Below are 26,063 nucleotides of genomic sequence, written 5' to 3'. Positions count from 1 at the left end.
CACACGCAGATGGCCGGGCCTCCATAAAGATGTTCACAACATCAGCGCTCTGGACTATTATATCTACAAGCGCACCCTGAATTATTCATCCTTCATTAAAATGCACTATGAGTAATGATAGCTAGGAGTGTGTTTTTGGGGATTCTGTTTTTTTCTGAGTAAAACACAGGGGTCATTAGGAGTCATTTCTGGTCAATTTTGTATGATCAACCATGCTCCAGAGAAAGATAGTAAAAAAGAAAAAAAATCCCATTTACTTTCTGTGCATTGGGAATTCATGTTGAAAGAGATCAAAGGGGACAGACAAAGAGATGAGAGAATCGACATCTTCTCGTCTCTATTTGGCTCCCTATGAGAGGACGAAAATTACTTTAAAGGTGCTGCCTTGATGAAAGAAAAAGGCTTTATGCCTGATGTATTCCTCCAGAGGTGGAATCAACAGTATGAATGACTCAAAGGCGGACAAAGTAGGGAGGGAGGGCGGCGAGAACATTTGTTTGAGAGAACCTAATGGGGGATTTTGGAGAGGAATGAGAGTACTATTTGACAGCACTGAACAAAACACGATTCCCCTGTCAGGAGATGTGACTGGTTCAGCACTCAACACTGTTATTTCCGGTGTGTGCATAGAAACGCAGCAGATGTCATCAGATAGCGAGCTCATTTGCAGTATCAATCTGGGGGATTTTTATCAGACTGAGCGCCATCAACATGCATATCTCAAAATGCGATTCCGTGTCACAGCCTAATTTTTTCCTGTAGAATAGGTCATGAAAAGGAAATAACCTCCAAACATGCCATTAGTTTTCTTCTCACCCCTACTGCAGGAGACAACCGGCGGTGTCATTTTTCTGACAGAGCTGTCAAAGCGTCGAGCCCACCATCCTAGTTACACATAAAGCAAATAGAAACGAAAACATTGTCAGTGAAAAGACTCATGGGGTAACAGAGACGCCAGGAGCAGGGTGAATCACTTAGCAAGCTGTGCTCCTCCATTCTGCAGCTGCCACCCACCACAACACATCTGCCACTGGGAAAAAAACACTCAGATAGAAAACCACATCCAAATGAATTGCTACATGACACAAAAGATCACTTCTTCAAATTGAAATTCATTTGCAGTCAAAACGGGGCTCGTCCCACCGGGAACATATGTGTGTGACTGTGGAAGCTCGCGTACAGGTGGCAAATGGTGGAGACTACATGCAAACACACACTTTCTTGTACGGGAAATACGCTTAGTTTGAATAAGACCATCAGATTTCTTTGTGTGGGGCCGATGGTTCTTCCAATACGCCCCTCCTGTGCTATCTCTGGGCAGACACATGCCACTGCTGGGCAAGATCCTAATGCCCACCAAATCACCACTTTTCAACCAACAACGTCTGCCCAGCTCAGCCAGCTACCGCAATTCCCCTTTTATTGCATTTCCCCAGGATTTCATATTATACATGCTGAACTCCACAGAAAGGAGTCAAAGCTCATTTCTAGACCTGAAATGTCCACCGAAGGGGTATCATCTACCACAGGCTGCATATTGCACCAAAAATTGCTACTAGCTTTGTTGATATGAGCCACATGGTAACAAATCATAAAATTATTTACACAGGCCATACCGGGAATCACTGATTGCTTTAGATCAGAGGGAGGGAGAATGAAATGATCCGAAACTATTGGATTTTTATGGTTTTCTTTCAAAGCAACAAGATCTTTGGGGGGGGGGGTCACCATTTCATTTACGCCTGTCTGAAGCATCCACACAAGGACTCTATATAGTAACATTATTTTAATTGTGCATTTTAGTCACATTTAACATAATATACAATTGCTGTTAAAATCTTACGCCGGATTTCACATAATTTGCTCAAATGAAGCGATTCTCTAGATTTTTATACGTCTGACACTTCCAGGGATGATTGTGTGTGTGAGTTGCAGTGATTTGCATATTAACTGCGGTCTGCAGTTCATATAGGTGTGACAAGCCGCTACAACAGTACCTGCCTGGAAAATCAATTACAGCATAGAGAGCTGCACTTGAAGCTGTGTGAGGCTGCACTTATGCACAGCAGTGCTCTGAGCTAAATGCTAACATCAGCATGCCAACATGTTTAAAAATGTTCACGCTTTCATTTTACATTTGCTGATGAGGACTAAGCCACAAAATGGATGATCGTGATGGGATGCTATTAGTTTTGCAGTTGTTCTACATGAAAGTGTTGGTCACATTTTTAGCCAGAGGCGATGTGAAATGAGAACACAAGGGATCGCAGAAGTCAATAGAGTTCATCTTGAGGGTGGTTGTGAATGTGTGTATCAAATGCCATGGCAATCCATGCAACGTATTTCACTCTAAACCACAAATGTGAATCTCATGGTGGCACTAAAGGAAAAGTTCCACAAAGTCGGTAAAATTCATCACCTGGGAAGCCACAGATACCAGTCGAAAATTCAGGGCAATCCATCTAATAGTTGTTTGATATAGTGTGCTGACTGACCCTCTGCGGCTAATTAAAACTGTGGTTACACACTGACCAGATAGGAATATCTATTTAAATGCATGATAAATCGAGGTACTTAATCACACGGGTGCGAAAGTATATAAAAATCCAATTTTACCCTAAAGCAATCCTGCTCTTTGATTTGTGCATTGCACTCAGTTGCCTAATACACCAAGAAATATCAAGGGAATAAATACCTTAGTATAAACTATATGGCAAAATCCCTGACAGAAAGCACATTTATAACTTCTAGTCATATTGCCCACCCCAGTGCATATAATGGCTTTACAAGTACATGTACTTCTACTTGTTCACAAGAGAAAAAAAAATCAAAGTGGACTTACATGATTCTTAATCTGAGTTCCTGAATTATTAAAATCACTGGGAAATGAGCAGAGGAATACATTTCCTCCTTCACAAAACCTTCCTTGGCAGGCTCTATTAGCTTATAATATCTGTATGACAAACCAAAGTCACATTCAGAAAGCAATTTTCTGTCCACAACGCAATCTCGGCCATTAATTGGCTAATGAACAAGATGTTACCCAAGGATACCTTTCCAATGACCACTTAAGAAAAGGAGGAAGAGGACTTAATATGATGGAAATAAGTGTGACAGACTAAACGGTCCCCGCTGAACGCACTGACGCATGCTCTGACCTTCCCTGTCAATCTGGAGGGCAGACAGGGTGGCCATTTATGTTGTGGCGGCAGAGCTCGGGCTGTAGAAACAGTTTTCATCATTACTTCCCAGGAAAAAAAAAAGCCTTGTCTGAAAGCCAGAGCTATCCGACTGTCCGCTGCTGCCCGGGAGTAGCAATAAACAATGAAAAAAATCAGTGTGTGGTGAATAACATTTTGGTAGGCAGCCTCCCGGGTACCACTGCAAACTCTATATGCTTACGGTCATCTGAAATTCTGTGATCTCAGGGTGATAATTTTAGAAGCTCTGTTGTCAGAGAAAGCAGCCAGGCATGCAGCCAGGTGGACGGATGCACCAACAGCCAGTGAGCAATTGCTGGTCAAACATGCTTACAAGCCTAAAATGATTAACAATTTAGCAATTACCTAATGTATTCATTTGGAGATTATAAATCAAGTCTTTGGGCATTTAATCAATTAGGAGAGGCATACTGCTCATATTGTGCTCGAGGGCATCAGTTGCACTGAAAACACATACTGTTTGTCCGTTCATTTGTCACCAAATAAGAAAAAAGTACCATGAAAACTATGAGGCGAGTCTACAATTATGACATTTTTAATGACGTTATTTGTAAAACCTTGCATCAATGTCAAATTCCATGAGCTCACATTTGTTTTCGACAGCCATGCCTTTGGAGTCGTTTCTGACGAATGCTTCCGAGTGTTCAGTCACTTCAGCTCACACCACTAGATTTAGCAATGTGGAAAATGACAAGCAGCACTGGTAGAACGCCAGCAACTTAAAGGATTGTGTCTTCCCTGTCAATTTTCACCAAATGCAAATGCGTCATTAAGTCCTATCTTCTCTGGCGTTGGCCTTTCTGTGAGTATTTTTCATCTTTGAAATCCCTCCACTAGCAGATCAAACGGTTGGTGCAGGAAGACAGGGGCAGTGATGGAGTTACCTACCAAGTATGCTTGTCATTTCGCAACATGGAACAAAGTTAACAGATAAGAAGAGGAGTTGTGGGGCCTAACGTGGTTGTGTCGCTTTGTGAGGAGAATACACATCTGGAGACAATTAGTGGATAAATGAGATGCTCAGCCCACAAACTATCATCAGCATCGTTCCCTCAAGTTCACTTGAGGCATCACAAGTGAAGCAACACCTGGCATTCGAGTTGAGGTGAGACATTTACGATGGTAACACACAGTAAGTGCCTCAAGGCTCCTAATTATTCCGATTTGCAGGCTTTTACATTCGCAGGCTGCCCATCAATGAAGATTCTCTATTACTGAGGTCATTTTTGTCTATTATTCAGTCCTAAAAGTAATATTTTCTGAAAATAAGTGAAAAATACCTATCAGTGGCTGGAATGCAAACAGACTTGTTTAAATAATTATCTTCAATTGAGTGACTTTTTGGGATATGCATTATTTTGTTGTGCTCGTAGATAATGATACCAATTTGATGCAAGTTGCTTTGCATTGGAAATATAGCCTGACGGCACTGATACCCTTTGCTGAACATGATAACCTTCATGTGCCGGCAGATTATTCGTCGTAGCCGGACCAATAAATCAATCAGGCCGATAACGGCTGATAAATTTGCAGATTTATCGGTCTGGATGTGAAACGCAGAACAGAAGCGTGAAAGTAGGTTTGAGGTAATTTAGAAACAGCGTGTCCATATTACATCATTTGTCAACTAGAAAGCACTGAAAAGCGTATTCTTCATCTGTAAAATTTCTCACTCAGTATTCTTGAAAAACTAAATCTAAGAGGTCAGTATAAAGCTTCTTTAGTAATGTTAGATAAATTACTACAGTGTAGTCTTTTCTATCCCCAAAATCAGTATCTGTGTGAGCTTAGACTAAAATTACCTCCACTATTTAAAAAAATAACACCTTTGGGACTTGATACTAGTCAATAATCTATATCTTTGCAGTATATTAGGGCTACATAACTGCAATTAATACAAGCAGCATTAACATATTTTAGTATGTCTTTCATGGTGACTCATCACAGCTACCATTAGTTACTTTTTGTCAGTGAGACTTTGCTGACATGAGAACAGTTGCATTTTTTTTGTAATGAGTCACCACTATGTCTGATTTAAGCATCACTTTGTTTACAGTTTCAGTGCTATTACTCGCCAAAAATCCACTGCATTGTCCCCAGACAGTATGTACAGCCGGCGCCACGAGACCAGCAGACAAAAGACAGAATTTCTGACTAATGAGAGAGATGAACCCTACACAGCAGAGTTTTTGAAGCCCCATAGCCACCAGTTGTCAGAGTTTGAGGGCTGAGTTGGTATCTGCTACATATTTTTGTCCACAGGAGGGGCTACCATGATACAAAGTACTACAAAACTTCTTGTTCTTGTACAAAAACAAACATTTTTGTAGAAATCCTGCATTTTAAACAACAACTGATACAGAGTGAAAACTGCAGACTGTGTGTGAGGACGGACGTGAATAGAGACTTTGACAGTATATGTTTGCTTTGTAGCGGCTTTGAAACGCAATAGGCATGGCAGAAAGTTCTTTACAATGGCAGAACTTTGGCACGAGAAAGGCATTACAGAAGAAAATGATGAATATTCGACAAGGTCAGCATAGATGATTCCAAACTAAATATCACTTTTATACATCAGTTCATAATAAACCATTTGGCACTGATTACTGTTCCCTTTGTCTGTGTAAGATTAGTGTTTGTTCAAATCATTTCGAGAGAAACTCAAGCCACTGAGGGGAAGGGACTGATTGGGTCACACACACATGGAGGTAAGACAAAAGGGCATTGACATCAACAGAAAAACTACATCTGGTGTTACTGTCACAATAGAGTTTCCCTTCTGCACAGGTGTCAAGTGTGTCAGATGAGAGTGTGTATGTGTGTGTGTGTGTGTGTGTGTGTGTGTGTGTGTCTCTACATGTGTATACATGTGTTATTTGTGTGTTTAAGTCCACATCTAGAGTGGACCAAGAAAAAATGTTTTGTCACAAATCTGCTTCTTTCAATATACATAGTTTACCAACCCAAACCAATAAGTCCTTCTTTTCCAGCTCCCTTCAAAAAGTGAATGCCACAGTGAGGTGACACTGCTCAGGTATCTATATTTCCACAGGAAACATCTGTCTACATAAGCAAGTGGGTTCAAAAGGAATCCTGTTTTTACTGCTAACCTCAGTCAATAGTTAAGTCAGCATCAATTTGACCCCATCCTCCCCCTCCGTGGATTTTATCGAGGGGTGATGCTCAGGGTGTGTTCGGCGATCAAGCCATGGTTTCCTTTCCTGGGAGTCGCCTGTCGTTGAATGTGTGCATGTTAATGACCTCCTCTGTCTTCACGATGACGGGCGGCTGAGGCTTTTGTTTGAGACGACGCTGGCACTTCAGAGACACGCGCAGCTCGTCCATCATGGCACTGCAGAACGAGCGCTGCAGGAGGAGACAGGGGAAATGGAAAAGTTACAACTGGTGCCAGTCTGTACGCTGCATATGCAAATTCAGATGAATATGGCCAACGTTGGCATGACACACTGAATATTGGCAAGACATGAGGTGCTTTGCTGCCTCCTGTTCTGTACAGTGTAACTTCAACGCTATTTTTCGTACATATTTGCATGTCTTTATTGACAGCACTGTTTGAACTCCCTCTCCATCATCACATCACTTCAGTGTTTCTGGGCCACAGTGTCTTATTTACCACTAGGTGGCACCAGCATTAGAAAAGTTTATAATTCTCCACATAGTGGCTTTTAAGCTGCCAGAATCTGTCTTTAAAGCAGTTTTAGTGGTTTGAAAGGGCAAATGGCCTTGCTTTATTATATAGTCTGATATGGAAATGCTGCCTTTAATGCCAGGCATTGATATTTCTTATCCTGATCCTGCTTCTTCTCTTTATTAGTTCAGTGTTGGTCTCATAACATAATTATGCAACATAACGATTCTGCTGCCATTTTCATTAGGAAAAAATAGATCTCAGGGGACCATCCTGGGAAAATAAAGGCCAACTTGTTCAATGTTGTTAATATTTTACTGCATTACTTAATCTATACCCAGCAAAACATCAAGTCTGGGGTGAATTTATATAATGTTTACACTCAGCTGTTCTAGGACTGTTGCTTCTAACAGTAAAGTGAAGTATTTAGTGTGTGCTCCAGTGATTTAAAAGTGCACTTTGTACAGAGAGGGGACTTGGGATTGACGGATCCATCAAAAGGATGGTAAAATCAAAGAAGCAGAGGCTGAGCTGGCCTGACTTTTACACCCGTGTATGGGTCATGCTATAAAAAAAAACATCTTCTTGGACATTAGAAAGCTTTTCCATTACCACATAAGCAACTGTTTTTAAAGCCTGAGTGGTAGGCAAAATCGGATTTTCATATGAAACACTTCTCCTTTGCACAATGTAATATTTGGTTGATAGTCCATGATTATCATTGATAACATTCGAAAAATAATATTGAAAGTGAATTTAAATGACATAAGCTAAAAGAACGACACTTAAGTAAAATGGAAAATACCCCAAATAACACTTAGTAAAGCATGAAAGTAGAACAATGAAGGCAGATCCACTCATTTAATTCCTAAAATATTTTGGAAAATGAGGCATTCATTTAAAGGTCTGATGTGTCCCAGATTTCCCCTCTTTCAGCTTTACTGTCACACAAAGGTGTGAATACAATTCCATAGCCATTTGTACCGTGCCAAGAACTAAATCCTGAGAGAAACATTAAACACTTGTAATTTCTGGCATGAAAATGAAAAAATGTAACGATACTGCATGAAAGACAATATATCCACTTGAGCAGATTAAATCCAAAAATGATGGCGCCCCGTTTAAGACATCGGTGTTATGCAACTTATGAGCTCCTATTATCCCGGCTTCATGTTTGTGGTGTAAAATCCTATGAAATGTCAGCATGCTTGTGCACCAACTTTGCCAAGTCGAATTCCCATACATTTCTTTTCTGATTATGCAAAATGTAATTCAAATTCAAAGGGTGTAGGAGGGGAGCAGATATAAGAGAGGAGGGAGAGCATTAAAGTATGAAGCTATTATTTTTTCTGTTTGTGGATATGCCTAGGTGTGGGAGATGGATATCTGTAGGTGGCTTATGCACCAGATATTTCTGTTGTTTTCTTTTCTTCTCCATTTTTACATATTTGCCTGGTGTATGAATGAGGTATTTCGATACTCTGAAAGAGGAGTGATTAAGGAAGACGAGAGAAGCAAGAAAGGTGATAGAAAAAGAAAATGTGAAAAACAATGAGGGGGGAGGGCATAAAGCTGGTGATGTTAGGGTGGAGGAGGCAGGCAGGGAGTAAAAGGAGAGGCTTGTTGTCGGCATGCAAATTACTAGCACCTTGGCAGCCTGGAGATTGTGGCATTTGCAAATTATCTGAATATTGTGACCCAGTCTTGCAGCTCTTGATTAATGATAGCTGAGATGTGCTGTGAAACATATGCAGCCTGTAAAAAAGCCAGAAACTAATTACTATTGCAGTAAAGTAACACGGTGCTGCGCTGTGCTAATTTTGTGGATGTAAATAATTAAAAGACGCTATCAAATGGACTTTCACAATTATCCGGACACATCATTGCACAAGTTAAAGTGCACTAAAAGACAGACTGCATGCGGTGTGATGAATCATGTGCACTCAGTACTAAAATAGAGCACAGATAGAACAGTCTGAAGTATATTCAGTCTCTTTCTAGAGAGAAACATAACCAGAGGGGGAAGAAAGAAGCTGCGATTTTACTTTAAAGAGATATCACAAGATTAAAAAAATAGGTTAACGTGATTAATGCTTAATATACTCATGTCCATATTTACAATGAAGGAGTTGCTGTAATTCTTCTGTCTATTCATACCGGCCAAGAATAAATCGGACTTTGATATCATTTCAAATTGGACAACAGTCCCTTTTTTACACAAATGCTGGTATCTACAGTCTTTTTTGTACTATCCCTCCCCTGCAGCTCAGCATTGAAACACTGTCTATAGAAAATAGGAAAAATTAACTTTGTAAATTGCTCACTTGAATTAGCTAAACCAGACCGTGAAACCCTCATATTGGCTTAAACTAAACTGGAAAGCATATTTGGATTTCAAACCTCTTACGCTGGCATCCCTTCACTGCCACACTAGGAACAATTACAGTGACCAGTAACTTTTGGGATGTACATAAGGACATGTCGGACAGACTTGGAAACATGTGAATCCATATATCAAATCCTGGAATGGGTGCCAGATTTAATGTCTCTCTTATTAAGTGACTGTATATAAAGATTGACAAACCCTCCATGATGTCAGCAATAGGTTTCCTGAACAGCAGTTTTGAAGCTCAGTGTGGTGGTTCCAGCCGTCGCCATCTTGGCAGGGCCTGACTCCTCCTAACTCCCAGCAAATCCAAAAATGAGAAAAGAGGTGGAGCGTGAGTGGATCTGAAGTGGGTCATGCTAAAATTTTCGGGCCAAGAACTGTCCTGAGACTCCTGTCACTCAAAGTGGCCTTGCCCTAAATATGCATAAATTTAAGCCTTATTACAAATTAACCAGGTGTGTTATATAAAAATCCACCCCCAGTACAGTTCTCATGAGAGGGAAAATTAGCTACAGAGACCAAAACTGTTCTTTGTATCAGGCTGTAAGCAGGTTTATTTCTGCTGTAAAGTTGGACATTTTAACATGAGGGTCTATGGGGATTGACTCACTCTTGAATCCGGCCTCAAGTGGCCAATTGAGGAACTGCTGTTTTTGGCATTTGGCACTGGCTTCATTTTACAGCCCTTTAAGTTGCCACTCGCAAAGAGCTTCCCTTCCCTTTTCCTCTCCCATGGTCCTGTGCATGAGCATGAATAATTTCAAGAAACACGAGGCCTGAGCATATTAATGTTTATTCATTTGATCTGATTATCTGACCTCCTGTCATTTTGCAGCTCCCAGGGAAAGCAAGGCGAGCATCCCTGCTTATACAGTGTGTAGGTTTTTGATTTGGTTTTTGTCTGCTTTAATATCCTCCATTGCATTTACATTTTAATTTCCTTTGAAAAAAAAAAATGAAGCGACGCAACGAGATATGAAGAGAGATGAGTGAGAGATGTCAAACCCGAAATGTAACTGAGTGAAATGATGATATTTTGGCAAGAAACAACAGTCTTTGAGACAATGGCATTATGGAAGATGTTTTAATTCTCACTATGCGTCAGAAAAGCCTGCTGTACCTTTTCCAGCTGTGCATTCTGTTTAGACTTGTAAAGGACTTCCCCCACAGCCACAAACACTGACAGCACCAGTCCTGCAGCCAGCACAATGAAGATCCCACCGATGTTCTGTACTCCCAGAGCGCTGGCCTCTTTGCTCTCCTCTTCGGGACAGCCGTTGCCTCGCCACCACTTTTCCTTCATCATGTGCAGCTTCCCTTCCTCTTGCAGCTGCAGAATGGCTATCGTTATCTTGTCTCTGTAGGGAGAGCCTGCAAATACAAAAACACAACATGAAATCAGTGAACATGGATAATAGCCAGATCGGAAAAAAAACCTGATTATGTCGAGCACAGTCATTGTTGTGTTGGTGGGTGTATAAAGCACATTTGGGCTCACATGTGATCATATAACCTGTCATGATATTGTTGGCTGCTTAGACAGAGTTTTTTTGTAAGTCCTTCTTCAAATCCCACTAATCCCTATATTCACAGAGTGATTCCAAAATTCTCACTCCTCTCTGCAGTGTATGAATTATAATGCACAGGGAGTTGGCAGCAACGTGTTGGCTTTGTGCGGCAGAGCTGCTGTTGATTCTGACAAATTAGCTGCTGTTTGCGCACGCTTTCATATGACATAAATGGCGCCTATAAAAAGAACAGCCCAGTGGGGTGCACATTACATGGGTGCGTATGTGGGGTTGCTTGTGTGTGTTGGAGATACGAGTTTCTCTATCACTGCGTTTTTATGCATGTTGATGTCATGTTGAGTAAAAGAACCCAAATCTACAGAAAGTGGGAAGGCGCCAGAATTAGCGACAAGGAATTAAGGCGCAGCGGATGCTGGTGTGATCAAAGCAGGAGTAATCGCTGCGGAGTAGCCGAGTGGGGTCTTGTTGCTCTCCCATCCACGGCGTGTGCGACACAACGCACGGCCGACCGAGGCTTGACGCACACGCTTCGTCTCAACCAGGCCAAGAAAGATTAATACTTAGTGTGTGCGCTCATGTTTCATGTTTTTGCTGCTTTAAAAGCTTGTTAGTGTATTTATGTGATTATGGAACTCATACATAATGAAGCCTGGTTGAACATTTCCATTTCAGACACTTGGCTCGTGTATGTATTCAAAGTGACTTAGAAGAGATGAAACAAATGTGAATTTTTTATAATGTGAACATAATAAAAAAATTATTTGACAAACCCATGAACATTTTGTGCTAAAACTCCAGGGGAAATGAAGTGAATCTGGCCCCAGGTAGCTGGTAGCATCACTTTGTCTGTTGCTCTCAAACAGTTCTGCCTGTCAGCCCCTTTAGTTGATTCTCCCTCCATCTCATTTATCATTTATCTATTGCCATCCATCATCCTTTCATCTCCTACTCTCTATGTATTTACACTGACAAAGGGGGCATTAATACAAAACTGAAAATTACACAGTGTGTCACTGATTTTTGAGTTGCTTGTCTATGTTTTCTCTTACTTCATAAATAGTTTTTTTAAATGTACCTGTGCTGTACTGATGAGCACACTGGGATGATAAGCACACATCACGCTACATTTATAGACGCTGTGCATGTGCAGCAGATATATATTGCTCTTAATTCACAGTCTTGTATGTGCATGTGGCCGTGCATGTGAGAAGCATATGCCTGCTTCATTTGAAGATGAGAGATCTATCAAGTATCTGGGTCCCCTGATTCGGGCTCCTCTCATATTTCAAATGATTAATGATGGCCTAACAAAGCAGGCCTTGGATAAATGCTAATAGGATGGGTCCTTAGAGAGGAGGATATGGAGAGTGGGGCCTGGGCGAATGGAAAAGCGTTGTGCTTGACACACTGCGCATACACAACTACCTGACAGATGTTGAACACCAGAGGACATCCATCACTCCTCCACTGTCTGGCATCAAGCATTAATGTGATCACAGTTTAAGCTGATAGTGCTAGATGACGCATTTGCGTTTTGGGAGAAGGATGTGTGAAAACCGACAAGCACTAAAAGGTTAAGACTTATTGCACAGCCTGCTCTAGTTTATTGCCGTAAAAGCCCTATAGGGAATGAGCTGCTAAACAGTCTTCAGCAGGCCAAAAGTTATAGGCTAAAAGGTTGACGTGCCATGAGGAGAAAAGCACCATCTTGGAAAATAAGATGTACTTCCACAATGACTGCTGGCATGAAAGTAGAACTCCCTGTGAACTATTTAAGTAATTAACTAACTCAAGATCTCTTCTATCACAGAAGAAACATTTTGCAGCCTGTAATCAGCTTTATTTCTAAAATATTGAGCAATGAATACCAGGATTAGAGACAGAAATGAGTTAGTGTGCAGCAATAACTTTGAAAATGGACATTAATTGTTGGCCATTTAAATACTGAGCCACTTATCGGTGAATTAAAATGAAGTGATATATGTTTTGTCATGTATTTGATACACCTTGACACTACATGGATGAAAAAAGAGTCGAGCCACGTTGTCCGTTTTTATGTGTCCATTTCAAGGGCATCAGTGTAAGTACTTCTGCACTTATGGCGCCACAGTGGGACTATATTTCACGGCATCACCTCGGCTTTGTTATAGCCGCGGCAATCACGGCATCCCTGCAGATTCATAACTGGCCCATACTCATCAGCAGTAGCCGCGTCCAGATGTGGATGGCTGGAATTAATCCTCCGTATTTTGATGGCCTTCATATCACCGATGATGGATGTGACAATTACAGCTGGCTGCAGTGTTCTCCGTGGCCTCGTCACGACCACTCTAACCTCTGCAACGCCGGAGTTGAAACCATAGACAGCTTTCAACCCAAGTATTGCAAGGGGCTGTAAGATGACTGTTTAGTATGCAGCAAACCTGTTATCATAATGCATATTTTAATAGTTTTATTTCCTCTGCTTCATTCTGGGATAATGGTGCTTTAAAATACCAGAATATTAATTTTGACAGGGCCTGGGTCAAATAAGCAATCGAAAACAGCTCCAAATGCTCATTTTATACTCTCCGAGACGCTTTTTACTCGTGGTTTAATGACACAAGTCAGACGGTAAGTCAAAGGGAGTCGCGCTGATTTGACTTTCAGGCTGCTTTTGGTGTTTCACTGTCGTGCACTCACATCTATGACTCCAAAGCAGAAATAAAACGCACCATTAGAAGTATTTGTGAACAGTAATTGACCCCGGTTTGATTCGCAAATCCTGTGAGAGAATCATTAAGGCTCTGAAAAAAAAGACTTCACACTTGCTGAGGCAATGAGCTGCAGGCACATTTTAACCTTATCCATAAATTCCACCTTTTCAGCCATTCACTTTTCATTAAGCGAAACCTTTTACACCTCACTCTGTCTAACCATTATACCCGTGACCCCATCAATAAAGGTCAACCCTTCCGTTCTCAGAGCTTATCCATCATCCACACTATATACTATACCTTTACCTGTCACATTGTATCTGCAGCATCTCACTGACTTAAACCTATTCAAATGTTTTATAACACAGCAGGCGGCACAAAGGCACACAGAGGTTCAAGGTAATTTACCCATAGGTGTTCCCACTCCGTAGGCTTTGGAATCTATGAGGCCTCCGATTTGTGTGAGGTTGCAGTTGCGCTGGGTGACAAACTCAATGGTGGTGGACTCCATGAGGAAGGCGTAGTCTGAGGTCAGGACGCGTTGGATGCCTTCGTCCACGTTCTTCACCATCACAGACTGCCTCCTGCTGTTCATAAACTCCCACATCTTGTCATAGGTGGAGATTTTTGTCTTCTGCAAGTAACCAGAAAACAAGATTTGAATTAAAATGGCAACCAACTTCAGCTCACTAGATTATTTTGTGTTATTGCGTGATTTATTATGCAGCCTGTTTGAATATCAGTTTCAAAACATGACTTATTCATTAAAAAAAGAGAAACAGCAGCATATATTAACATTTCAATGGAAAAGTTAGAGTCCTTAAGATTTTCGTGAGCCATATATAATGCATTTTTATCAGGCAGTATTTTAAAAACAACTACTGAAACAACTATTGACCTTTTTTATCAACATCCTTTCAGTGTGTTTACATTATATAATCTTCATGGAGCAGTTTTCATGGTTATTTGTGGATTCTGTCATTTCAATTCTAGATTCCAATTGCCTACATTTGCACAATGCATTCACAGGACATAATGCATGTACGCAATCCAGCATTTTGTGTTAACTTTATTGTTATTGACCATTTCACACCTCTGCACTTAAAAAAGCATTTAACTGGTGAAACACTTTTAATGTGAAATAGTCACAAGTATTGGAATGCGTTTTGTCACCACAGTTAGCGCTAATGGAAATCAAAAATACATCTACAAAACAACACCTACTTTCTGCATTTGGCAACAGATAAGCAGTGTAGCTAAAAGGAGATATCCCAAACTGCTGTTAGATGAAGAGCTGCAGGAGGCTGGCTGTGCTACCAAAGATGTTATAAAGGAGAGACTTTAAAGAATCCTGTATGGAAATACATGGCAGAAATCTGTAAAGCAAAAGATGGTGGCTGTGCATTCGGCATCTCCTCCTAAAAAAAAGCCAATCATGTTGTTGCACTGACTCAAGCTGAGTAATGTGGAAATGTGCATGAAAATGCTCCATGAACCTTATTTTGGGGACAACTTTTTAAGCATTTAAAAAATTTAAATGAAATCAGATTCGACTGCTGCTTCACTTCATGCAGTTTTTATGTCTCCATGACCATTAAAATTGTAGTTATTTTTCTCCCTCCATTCATTTAGATATGAGTCAAGCCATGCAATTGCCCATAGATGTTACCAAGATGGCCGCTGAGTGGCAAAACATGTCAATGAAGACTTTGGTACTACTTTAACTCTTAAGGAGGGTGTCAGACTTGACTAACTACTCATACATTGCTTAGCATGATGATTGCAGTTGCAGTTATTCTCTGAGATGAGTTTGTTTGACTGTACTCAAACTGATTAATGAGTTGCTTCTCTGACATACTAGTTGCTCCTCTTCAGTATTTGCTGCCATCATAACAACCATGCAAACCAATCAGGATTGAAATCTTAAGGATTATAACTTTGATAAAAACAGAAAAGAAAGATTTCTCTTATAAGACTACCAATAAAGACCAAGGCAGAACCAGCTACCTTAAAGAATGTCATGGTGGCTCCGTCCTCCACGACTCCATACAGGATCTTAGTTTGCTTGGCGAGATCATCAGCCGAGTCTATAGGTGACTCCATCCTCTCCACAGTGAGGAAAGCAGCCAAGTTGGCCGTGTACGAAGAAATGATGATGAGGGTAAAGAACCACCAGATGCCTCCCACTATTCGAGTCGACAGGGCTTTGGGCATTAGCTCTGAGCCTGGGGTGAGGGAGGCGGCAGGAGGGAATATTACAACTGCAATATGTATTCATGTCAACAAGCCTTTCTTCATTACTCTAATCTTATCATTAAGTGTATTCTTAACATGGAAAAACAAGATGGGACTAGCTCCTCTGAAAAACTTGTTTCAAGAACTCTTCAAGTTTTTTTTTAAATTTTTTGCTCAGGCAGATGCGCCACTCAAGATTGAATCGCTTGAGAGGGCTCTTGAAACAAGACGATTGTTGGATTTCAAACGAGCAAAATTATCTTGTCTCACTCACTAGTGAGCGCTTTAAATAATGCAGGAGACACTGGCTAGTGCTCTTTAAAAACGTCTGCTGGGAACAAGGTGTTTGCATAAATCAATCATATCAAATAAAACACGTGCAATATTGATCATTCAGGACAGTGTGGAGAAGTGATGGGCTGTTTGGGCCAGAGAGTCATGTACCCAAGGTAACCTCACATCCTGACTCCACACCCCACTGATCTCTAGAGGTGCTGATGGGCCAAGGGCAAGAGAAGAGAACATGGTAATAATAGTGCTATCAGTGCTATGAAGAACAGCATGTTTACAGATTGCATATTGCTTCTAGTACATTTCACTAATCGTTTTTTGTTTGTTTTGGCAGAAACTACGCTCTCTAATTTGAGGTTTTCGAATTAAAGGTAATTTGATTTCACTCAACTAGCATAAGGGTTGTAAATCTATCCATCTCATATACATGTCTGATATAATCATCTAGGTTTACTCTGTGTTCCTATGAGGTAAGATAATGCGTTGCTTTTTATAATTATGCACATTTACTCTAAGTTCTGTCTAGACCTCCAGAGGTCTCTCTCACTTGCCGCTGGCTTGGTTAAAAACCCCCAACCCTCAGGGACAGTGGGATATAGAGAGCTCCACAGGCTGAGGCAACTACCTTGCTGCATGAGAGCCCCAACTCCAAACCAGAAACTATTGAGCAGGGTAAAATTGTTTTCCACTACATCTGAGTCTGGGTTGCACGGATGCGGGTTGTACCACTCATAAGGGCTAAACCTATAAAGGAAAGAGCAGAGAGACAGACACGTCAGCACAAAGTACAGAACAGTGTTTCCCCTTGGTGCAGATTAAATGGCTGATAAAACATACATTTTAAAACTTTATGTGCAGGAACAAAGAGAATGTAAATGAGCAGCAACCCTGTTTTGTGGCCGCCGGGATCAGAGCCTCTGCAGAGACGAAGGCAAATCATTCAGGCTTTCGCTGAGATCAACTTATTGGCATATTCAAATGCCATCAGTTTATTGTAAGAACAGATCAATAGACTGGAATAACGCTGTCACTGGTGATAATGTCTCAGTGCGTGGAGATCTTTGGAGCTCATTTCGATTCACTTACTCAAGAGCCTTTAAGTGTTTCCCTCCAGCAGCTGCAACCACACTGTGGAAACCAAATCCTCCTCACACCCCGACGTGGGAATCCTTTTTTCTTCTGGCTTTTCCTTTTTTCTCCCTTCATCTGCTTTCCTCATCATGTGCCATTCCCCTCCAAACAACCCGCACTTCATTTCCCTATCGTTGCCTTGCTTCTCCTACGAACCTCCTCCTTTTTACCCTCATCTCTCCTCTGGCTGCCGAGGAGGGATTGTCGGTATCTTCAGGTCAGCCATGGACATTTCTCATTTATTATCTTAAGCAAAAGTGGCATGGCATTAGCACAAGGTGACTGGGTTAGTGTTGAGCATCAGGAACTGATTGAGTTTGTGTTGAAGTGGTTGGCGGAGGAACATTGCTTATGCAGAGTTGAGGGGCCCCATCAGGTGAGACTGCTGAGGTGCTTTTCCCTGACATACTACACACTAATAAGCCTGTGCGCTGAGTCTTGAGGGTTTAGACTGCATAGAAATGTGACCCTGTTCGTCCGTTGTGGCAGTTAGAGATGCACACGAACACACACAAACATACATGTCTGGATGGCTACGTATATCTATTTATATCTAAAGCTGTGCGACTACCGCAGAAATATATACTGTATGTCATTTTATCTCCCTTTGTTGATGCAGCAGCCTAATTAATGGTCTCATTCCACAAGCTTTCATAAATGCGTGTCACATTTTTGTCATATTGCTCTTTCTTTACACCTATTTTCTATGCTGTTTCCTTGAGTATCATCTGCGTGGACATGGCTGTGATGACACACTATAATTCTTCTTGTCAATGCCATCAGGATGCCTGATTTACTGGAATGTCAATGAGCTCTGTCTCCTTGGAACCACTGGCAACAGAAAACTGCACAATGGCCTTGCGGAACTGTGAGGAAAGCAGTGTCTATGTGTGTGTGTGTGTGTGTGTGTGTGTGTGTGTGTGTGTGTGTGTGTGTGTGTATGCCTGTGCGTATCAAGCCTCTGGCGAATGAATGTTTCTGCATATGCCTTTATAGCTGCGTGGGTGTGTATTTTTCCGTGTGCGCAACTGTGTATTTGCACTGGCTCAATCAAATCCATCTCAAAGTCTAACATTTTCTGTGATGATTTATTTATGTTGTTGTTCACAGACATTACATATAATGTGCAGCTGCACCCCGGGGCTGATTGCAAGTGACATTGGATGTATGCACTAGGTGAGGAGGTGGGTGTGAATCTAGACAATGCGCACTTGATTGTATTGTGTTCGTTCCTCCCCGTGTCGACATGTGTTCTCTATGCACCAGGCCCAGTGGCTCCTCTGCATGACCTTTGCCTGCAGCTGGCATGTATTCCTGCCGGCCGTGTTTGGCACACTGATCACCATGAAGAAGGGGATGTGGAACATGCAGACGTAAGGTCACCTCCTCACACCGAGCACAAGGGACATGTTGAACTGCTTGCAGAATTCTAAAATGACTCCCCCCTCCTTCTCTCTCACTCTCTCCCCCACTCATGTCCCTCTTCCGATTCGCCTGTCCCCGAACACAATAACACAAGCACACAGAACACGCTCCCCTCCTTTAACTGTCTGTTGGATTCAATTACTCTGCCTGGTTTTATAGATCTGTTGCCTTTCTTCTCTCAGGCCAAGTGAAGAGGCTGCGTCGGGAGTCTTGAAATCACCATCGTTTGGAACTTGGACTACAAGACTGCAACAGCCTGTAATTCATGTAAACACGCTATAATGCAATTTTATCATCCATTCTTCCTGGCAGGTGGACATTTTCTACGCTACAAAATGTTTTTTGATCTGAGAGAATACCATTTGTTTGGCTTAATAAGGAGAGAGAACAATTCAGCCGCAGACTGAGCTGGAAGGAAGCACTGAGTGAAACGTATTTCTCTCGAGTTTGAAATGAGATCGCTTATTTAGTCAGGGAAAAAAAAAGAAGCTTGTATGTGCGTGGGAAGCGGCTCAAAGACGCGAATCCCTGGTGAGTTTGAGGTGTTTAGTGTTTTATTGTGCAAAACTGGGACTTCATAAGCTCACTCCACTCGCTCTATTTGCAAGGGATTAAAGAAAATAATATACTCTGCATTTGGGGGATTGACCAATCAATTGCCGGCCGTGCAATCAATACAACAATTATGAGCGAACCAGCTCGGCGAACTGTGGAGAACACTGTACTTCAAATCTAAACTTCGCTGAATGTTTTTGATCACACAGTGTGACGACGAGCAATGTTTATTGCCTTGGTATGCAAAAGGAAGACCCAATGCATGCACGCAGACATTATGATTTCACAGAAGTACCACGTTATTGTTTTTTTTGCTTAAAGTAAGACCAGAAGCATATCCGTATAATTGCATGCTAATCACTTACCCTGACCGTCTGTGGAAACAAAGGGCTTTTGGGTATAATTTGCATATTCTGAACTAACTTAGGTGACAGTTGCTGCTTTCCTTCTCACGTGATCATCTTGCCGGTAACATCTGATGGGATGTGCATTAAACCCAAACCTCTCAGGATCAAAAGGAGAAGAGGAGCCCTGGGGGTTTAACACACATCACACTACACTGGTCATGCATTGGGGGGGTTTTAGGGGGGAAAGGTTCATCAAGATAGTGTAAGAACCGTACAAGCACATTGTCAGCAATGTGCTTGAACATCTCTTACAACTGATTGAGAGATACAACTGGCAGCTGGTTTTACAGTTGCTGACGCTTTTGCAAACACGCCTGAAGTATTGCCAGCTAATACTAAAGACCATACTAGTGCTTTTGCATGTTTTCGGTCCATCATTGTAATGAGATCACAGTTTACTCTCATTTATTATTTCTTCCAAAGTTGCTTATTCTTGATCATGAAGCCAGAATCATAGGCTGACACATGTAAAAACACTGGGACGGTCCTTTACGCGGCAGATTTGATGCTCTTTTGTTGGAGACCACATCTTCAAGCGTAGAAGAGTAGAAATCATGCACTGCCTATTGTAAGTCAGGACGAAACTGTTTGTTAGTGACAGCAGGCAAGCAGGTAGGGAAGACGGACAAGGGGTGGGGTTGACATGTTACCTGGCTATGACAAACAGCACACAACTGACACCCAAGCAAGCCAGCAGAATATACATCCAGATATCGGGCGAGAGGGGGTTCAAGAAGGAGAAGACCCCGGGGTTGGTGCCGTTGGGCTTGCGGTACAGGATACTTATCCCCAGCGTCATGAAGGGCTTGGAGAAGTCGATGACCTTTTCTCTGACGTAGGTGATGGCCAGAGGGGCGACTGCGAGGTCGGCTTTCTGCAGCGAGATAAGAGACGAGGCATCAAGTGAGGGCGGATGAGTGTTTGAGTCCACCGATAAAGGGGAAAAAAAGAACAAAAAAACCCAGCAGCAATTCAATTAACATCTGATTTCTGTCAACTGCTGTTCTGGTCAATATGTACAGGAGGAAGAGACCTGACATGAGGGAGAAAATCGCTGTGGTCATTACTTCAGCTTGATTATCAGGTGGGAGGCTGAGTTTCTCTGGAAAATTGCAGGTTACATGTCTGATCCCTCTTATGTGGAGTCAAAGGTGAGTCACTGAGGCAACAATTTCAGGATTAAATTAATCTGGGACAAATTAACCTCATGTCCCCTCTGAACATAACATTAGCCTTCTGTACAGCTGAGCACTAGCTCTCAAGTATTTTGCATAATCCTTGGAAGAAATAACCTCATGTAGCAGTGCCAACGTCTTTCTTTCCTTATAGCTTCAGCTCAGGATTTCTGAAATTCTATAGGCGGTTCCTCTGTCTTTGTCGAGTGGCTTTTGTTGCTAATGCTAATTAGCAAGCTATCATCCATAGGGGGGAATGTAAAATGCATCATTTTCTATGTGCTGAAGGCTTTTCATGGCAAAAATTTCCATCTTATAAAGACATTTCTATGTTTGAGCCCTGAAAACCCAGACGCTAAGCAGCATCCAATTATGGAATAATATACATCGATCAACCAGAAAATTATAACTAATGACATCTTAAGTGATTTTCTAGCTATAAAAGCACCTGTCAAGGAAATATTGAGCAGCAAGTGAACAGTTAGTTCTTGGGGTTGATATGTTGGAGAACTTTGACAAGAGTCAAACTGTGACGGCCAGACGACAGGGTCGGAGCAACTATACAACAGCAGGTTATAGCGTGTTCCCAGTTTGCAGTGGTTAGTACCGACCAAAAGTGGCCTAAGAAAGGACAGTTGCATGATGCAGGCGTAGAGAGAGACAGCTGGCCAGAGTGGTTTGATGCATTAGAAGAGCTACTGTAGCACAAATGCTATAAACTTTAGTGCTAGCTCTGATGGAAAGGTGTTGGAACACACACAGCATTGCAACTTGCTGAATGTGAGGTGTAGCAACCTGCTGGTGAAAATTATGACCTTTATTCACCACTGAAAGCGAAAAAATTGCTCAGTAGTTTGAAGAACGTGACAAAGAGTTCAAGGTGGTGGCTTGACCTCTAAATCCCCAGATCTTAATCCGATTGCACATCTGTGCTGGGAAAACAAGCCTGACTTAAAGTATCTGCTACTAATGTCTTTGTGCCCGATACCACACAACTCCTTTTAGAGTTTTTGTGGAGTGAAGGTCTCAGCGGGTCAGACGGCTGCTTTAGTGGCACTAGGGGAATCATCACAATGTTAGGCAGTTAATTAATTTGATATTGTGGTTGGTCAATGTATACTAAGGCATAGTGTAGCAGTACAACAGGTAGAGAACAGTGATAAAGTCAGCAACTAAGTGCACAAAGGAATATCTATGTAAAACTTTGTTATACGAGCTATTATTAGCCACCATAAGCCACTGTTCAATCCAGGTTTCACCTTTTAATTCATACGAGCAGGAGTGTCATTTTCTCTTTTAAATGTTCCACAGACTCTCTTTAAATCATTGCAATCTTTTTAAAAGGCATGCCAGTGCAGTTAGAATATTTCAGCCCGTTTCCAGTTGGAATGAGTTTGAAAGAATTTTACAGATGTGCTCTGCCTTCAAACAAGAAGGAACAGGGCAGAGGCAGAGAAACAAGGTAAAATAGTCCCACTGTACAGTCGGATTTTACACTACTTTAAACTCAAATGACTCAAGAATGAAAATTTTCAAATGTCCCACTTGAGTGTTCAGAGATTTACTGTCTTCAAACAACTGGCAGTGAGAAGCAGCTAAATGAAAGAAAAATCAACTTGGACCATTATATTGTACAGAATGTGTTTGTATGGTTAAAAAAAATGACATTGTGATTGCTTCATATTTCTCTGCCCTGGTGATTGTTGACTCACATGGTCCATGAGCTCCCGCACCATGCCGTTCCACTGGCCTGTGCTGTCATCCAGCGCTCCATACCTCCCATCTTCCACTAATCGCACCTCATAGCGGAACCCCAGGATGCCGGACAGCTCCCTCAGCAGGTCGATACAGTAGCCCTCAAAGCGGTCATTCCCATACAGAGGCTTGTCCGACTTCTTAAACATCACATAGGGCTCCTCCTGCACAGGGAAAACAAGGTTGGTGTAGAGGTGCAGCTCCGCGTCTTAGATATTTGTCACGTGTATTTGTAGACTTGTGAGTGCTTGTGTCTACCAGAATGGTGGATACACGCAGGGATTTGTTAGCCAGAGAGTCGGTGATGTTGGATGTTTTGCTTTTGTGAGTCTCTGTCATATTCAGACCACTGGGAGGATCCCATGTTCCAATCTGTTGAAACAATTCAGTGTGGAGTTTATAGTGCCTTGTCTTGTCTACAGATAGGAAATAAAATGCTTCACAGCATCCAAACACTTTGCTTTTTAACTTAGAACTCAGAATCCACACAGCATCAGCAGCACCAGTGAGTGACACACCTTTTCCAGTCCCTCCTCCTTCAGACTGATGACATCTAGGTCAAAATCTGTCCTCAGTCCATTGGTCTTGTTAAAGAGAACGCGTCCTGTCAAACCATCCCAGTGAGCCTAGAGACAGAAATAACACAGAGCATAATAAACCGAAGTCCTCAACTCTCAGCACAGTCGTTCCATTAACCTTAAGACAACGTCTATCTCGACAATATCAATCCAACCTCTAACCATAAAACTTCTTTTTCTCCCCCAGTTATGAATTCCGCCTGGCTCTCCCTTGACTGTCTATCTCAACAACATAACAAGAAACAATAAAGCAGTGAGGGTAGAAGCAGGTTTGACAGGTAAGAGTTCATTATGCATGTGGTTCATTGTGCTTGAAGTTTCACTTCAAAGCCATTGGAGGAACAGACAGGCATGGAGAGCGATAGCAGACACAGGAGGGGGAGGAAGCAGCAGCTACTACAATGGCTCATTTTGAAAATTACCTGCAATGATACCATCCACAGAATGAAAGAGCTTTGTAGAACAAAGCAAATGGCTGACCCTGACTAGAGAGTTAAGGAGACACACTGAGGCTTTGATATAAACACGGGTGGAGATATGCACGGAGAAAGTGTGGGGAAAAAAAAGAATGAAACATCACAAAAAACATGTAGTTACTGTGGGTAATTTTGTGGTTATTCTGTTTCCATTATTGAGAATACTAAGATATATGAGTTTAATCAGGGTGATTACGGTTTTCTGCACGAGACAGTGATGCAGAAATGCTTGCTGAGAGAACCACTCAAATTGTTTTGCACAGTGAGATGCCTGCAAACCAACACTTGCACCGATCGATGTAACACAATAGCAAATTGACAGCAGATTCAAGAGGTCAGAGGTCAAGACAGGGTGTGCATCGGAGCAGCGATAGCCTTGTACCTCTTTGATGAGGTTGATGAAACGTCCTCCAAAGCGCCACGGCTTGTGGCGGTTGCACTGCAGAGAGCTGACGGTGATCTGCTGCGACTGCTGCACTGCCACCGCCACCACATGCACGGCGTCATACATCAGCGCCGCATCCGTCTGCAAACAGGAAGGTAATATTATCAGGCACTGCAATGAGAATTGTTGATATGTCTGTAACCTTTCATCCCTCTATTTGTTCACCTGCGAAGGAACAGAAGAAACAGAGTGAGTTTTTAGGCGACTTGCTTCGCCCTTTAGTCAGGATAAGAGAACATGCATTAGGAGTATTGCCAGCAGAAAATGCCCCGCACAAATGGCACAGTGTCTCAGCCTGTTAGTAAAAATACCCGACCACTGTCTGAGGCAATCAGAAAGCTCTGCCAGAGAGAGTCTCTCAGTGGAAGGCTGGCCTGTCAGGGTGAAGACTAATGGTTCCTGATGGGTGTGCCCGTTCCCCAGAGAGAAGCAACGCAAAACAGGCACCAGTGCAGACAAGACGGCTCTGACTGGCACACTCAGTGTTACATGCTAAACACAAAGTGCAGCCGGGGTACACGGTGAATTGCCCTGGAAAAGCACCTATGATAGCCACCCATACAACCCCAGTAACAAGTCATCAAAGGGACGCTCAAGCTGAAATTTCTCACTCTGGCATGCTGGGATTTATCTTTACTGCTCCAGTTGGCACACATGAATTCCTTTCATGCCGTCTGTCCACACAGTTAGAGACACTCCACATTTACCCAGGTCAACGTATTACAGCTCAGCTCAGATCCTCTTTTCATGGTCCCACATAGGCTGAAATACACTGCCGTGATCGTATTTGACAAGTCCTGGATGACCAACCTGCGAGGGAGTATGAAAAATGACTTTGAGACCACAAAGTATCTGCCGCTATAGGATCTCTGCGGACGCATTGGCTGCCAGGGAGAATGAGTCGGAGCTTCGGTACAGCTAGGGACGCAGCAGGAGACTGCCGAGCTGCTGCTCAGCTCCTATCGGTTCCTTATGTTCTCTCTATAGGTGCAGTGAAGCATCAGTTTTCTCCATGTGGGAAAAGAGAGATGTATAAAGGGTCTGGGAGGGGCAGAAGCATGCTCAATGTACAGTTTATTCAAGCCTTATTAATGGTGACAGGCCAATTAAAGAAATAACAGTGAGGAAAGGGGAAATTAAAGAAAGAAAAGGAGGGGATTGAGTTTATGCGCGGCTGCTGGGGTGGGCAGGCTGTCAGGTTTTTTTCCTTTTTTTCTGCTTGTCCCCTAGTTCTCCTGTGCTTTAGGTTTTGGTGACTGCTGATGTCAAAGGCAGCAGCAGATCAGAGAATGAGAGACCCATCACTGCACTCTTTCATCCCCTCTGCTTCCCTGGGAAAGGGAACAGCCGGGGCCATATCAGCTCTCCCAGAGCCAGCAGTGAATGTGTAAATGTGTGTGTGTGTGTGTCTGTGTGTGTGTGTGGTGGTCGGAAAAATACTGATTAGGAAAAGAGTCCGTCATTCTGCTAATCTATTTGTTGAAAAGAACGGATGAGCTTATAGAGCTCACACTATTTGCTCCACTGAAGGGAAAGTTTATCAAGTCCGATCATTCAATTAAAGTGTTACCAACTACATTAAAAGATAGGCTGTTGGAATATATTGCTTTCACAATGTATTTTAAAATAATAGCTCAATCTAAATTAAGTTATGGACACAATATTCACATTCAGTCAAAGTCCATTGTATTCCATTTCAATAGTACATGATACATTTTGAATTCCTTTATCCAAAGAACACAAATAATTATTTGATTCATTTTATTTTCACCATGACACCGTAGAATTCATGCAATTCAAATACACTCACAGCCTCAACTCCTGCTTTTCCATGATTCTCATAACTACGTCTTTAAATCAGTTCTTCTCGTGACCTTTTAGCTTTCCTCCAGCAAAATTTACTTTTTTTTCTTTCAAAATAAATCAATACCGCATTGTGATTCTTCCATCTGCAAACTCTTTTATTCATCTGGGTCAAACTACAGGATGTACTGCATTTTTCAGTAAATCATTATGGCCATAAATATATTCTGTGAAAAACTTGTGGGAATAACAACTTGACAAGTTGCTTGCTGGAATCAGAGAGAGGCTGAAAGTTCTGCCGAG

At 42.0% G+C, this 26,063-nt stretch overlaps 1 protein-coding gene across 3 annotated transcripts in view; it reads right to left on the bottom strand.

Moving 5' to 3' along the window:
- Window positions 1–3,740: 3,740 nt before the first annotated feature.
- The window catches only part of LOC111566453 (glutamate receptor ionotropic, kainate 2), a 63,595-nt gene continuing 41,272 nt past the window's right edge, over window positions 3,741–26,063 (bottom strand). For 2 of the 3 annotated variants that reach the window (XM_035946708.2, XM_023267043.3), the window contains exons 7-16: window positions 23,895–24,038; window positions 22,977–23,084; window positions 22,717–22,830; window positions 22,416–22,622; window positions 20,179–20,402; window positions 16,636–16,754; window positions 15,492–15,709; window positions 13,893–14,118; window positions 10,380–10,630; window positions 3,741–6,587 (exon numbers count right to left, since the gene is read on the bottom strand). In XM_035946708.2, the coding sequence (XP_035802601.1) occupies window positions 6,423–6,587; window positions 10,380–10,630; window positions 13,893–14,118; window positions 15,492–15,709; window positions 16,636–16,754; window positions 20,179–20,402; window positions 22,416–22,622; window positions 22,717–22,830; window positions 22,977–23,084; window positions 23,895–24,038 (1,776 nt within the window). In that variant the 3' untranslated portion in view covers window positions 3,741–6,422. Of the gene's footprint in view, window positions 6,588–9,454; window positions 9,550–10,379; window positions 10,631–13,892; window positions 14,119–15,491; window positions 15,710–16,635; window positions 16,755–20,178; window positions 20,403–22,415; window positions 22,623–22,716; window positions 22,831–22,976; window positions 23,085–23,894; window positions 24,039–26,063 lie in introns of all 3 variants that reach the window. The other variant, XM_035946709.2, reaches the window with a different exon arrangement.

This window comes from Amphiprion ocellaris, chromosome 12, assembly GCF_022539595.1.
Source record: "Amphiprion ocellaris isolate individual 3 ecotype Okinawa chromosome 12, ASM2253959v1, whole genome shotgun sequence".
NCBI lineage: Eukaryota > Metazoa > Chordata > Actinopteri > Pomacentridae > Amphiprion > Amphiprion ocellaris.
This window is presented reverse-complemented; position numbering and strand designations above follow the sequence as displayed.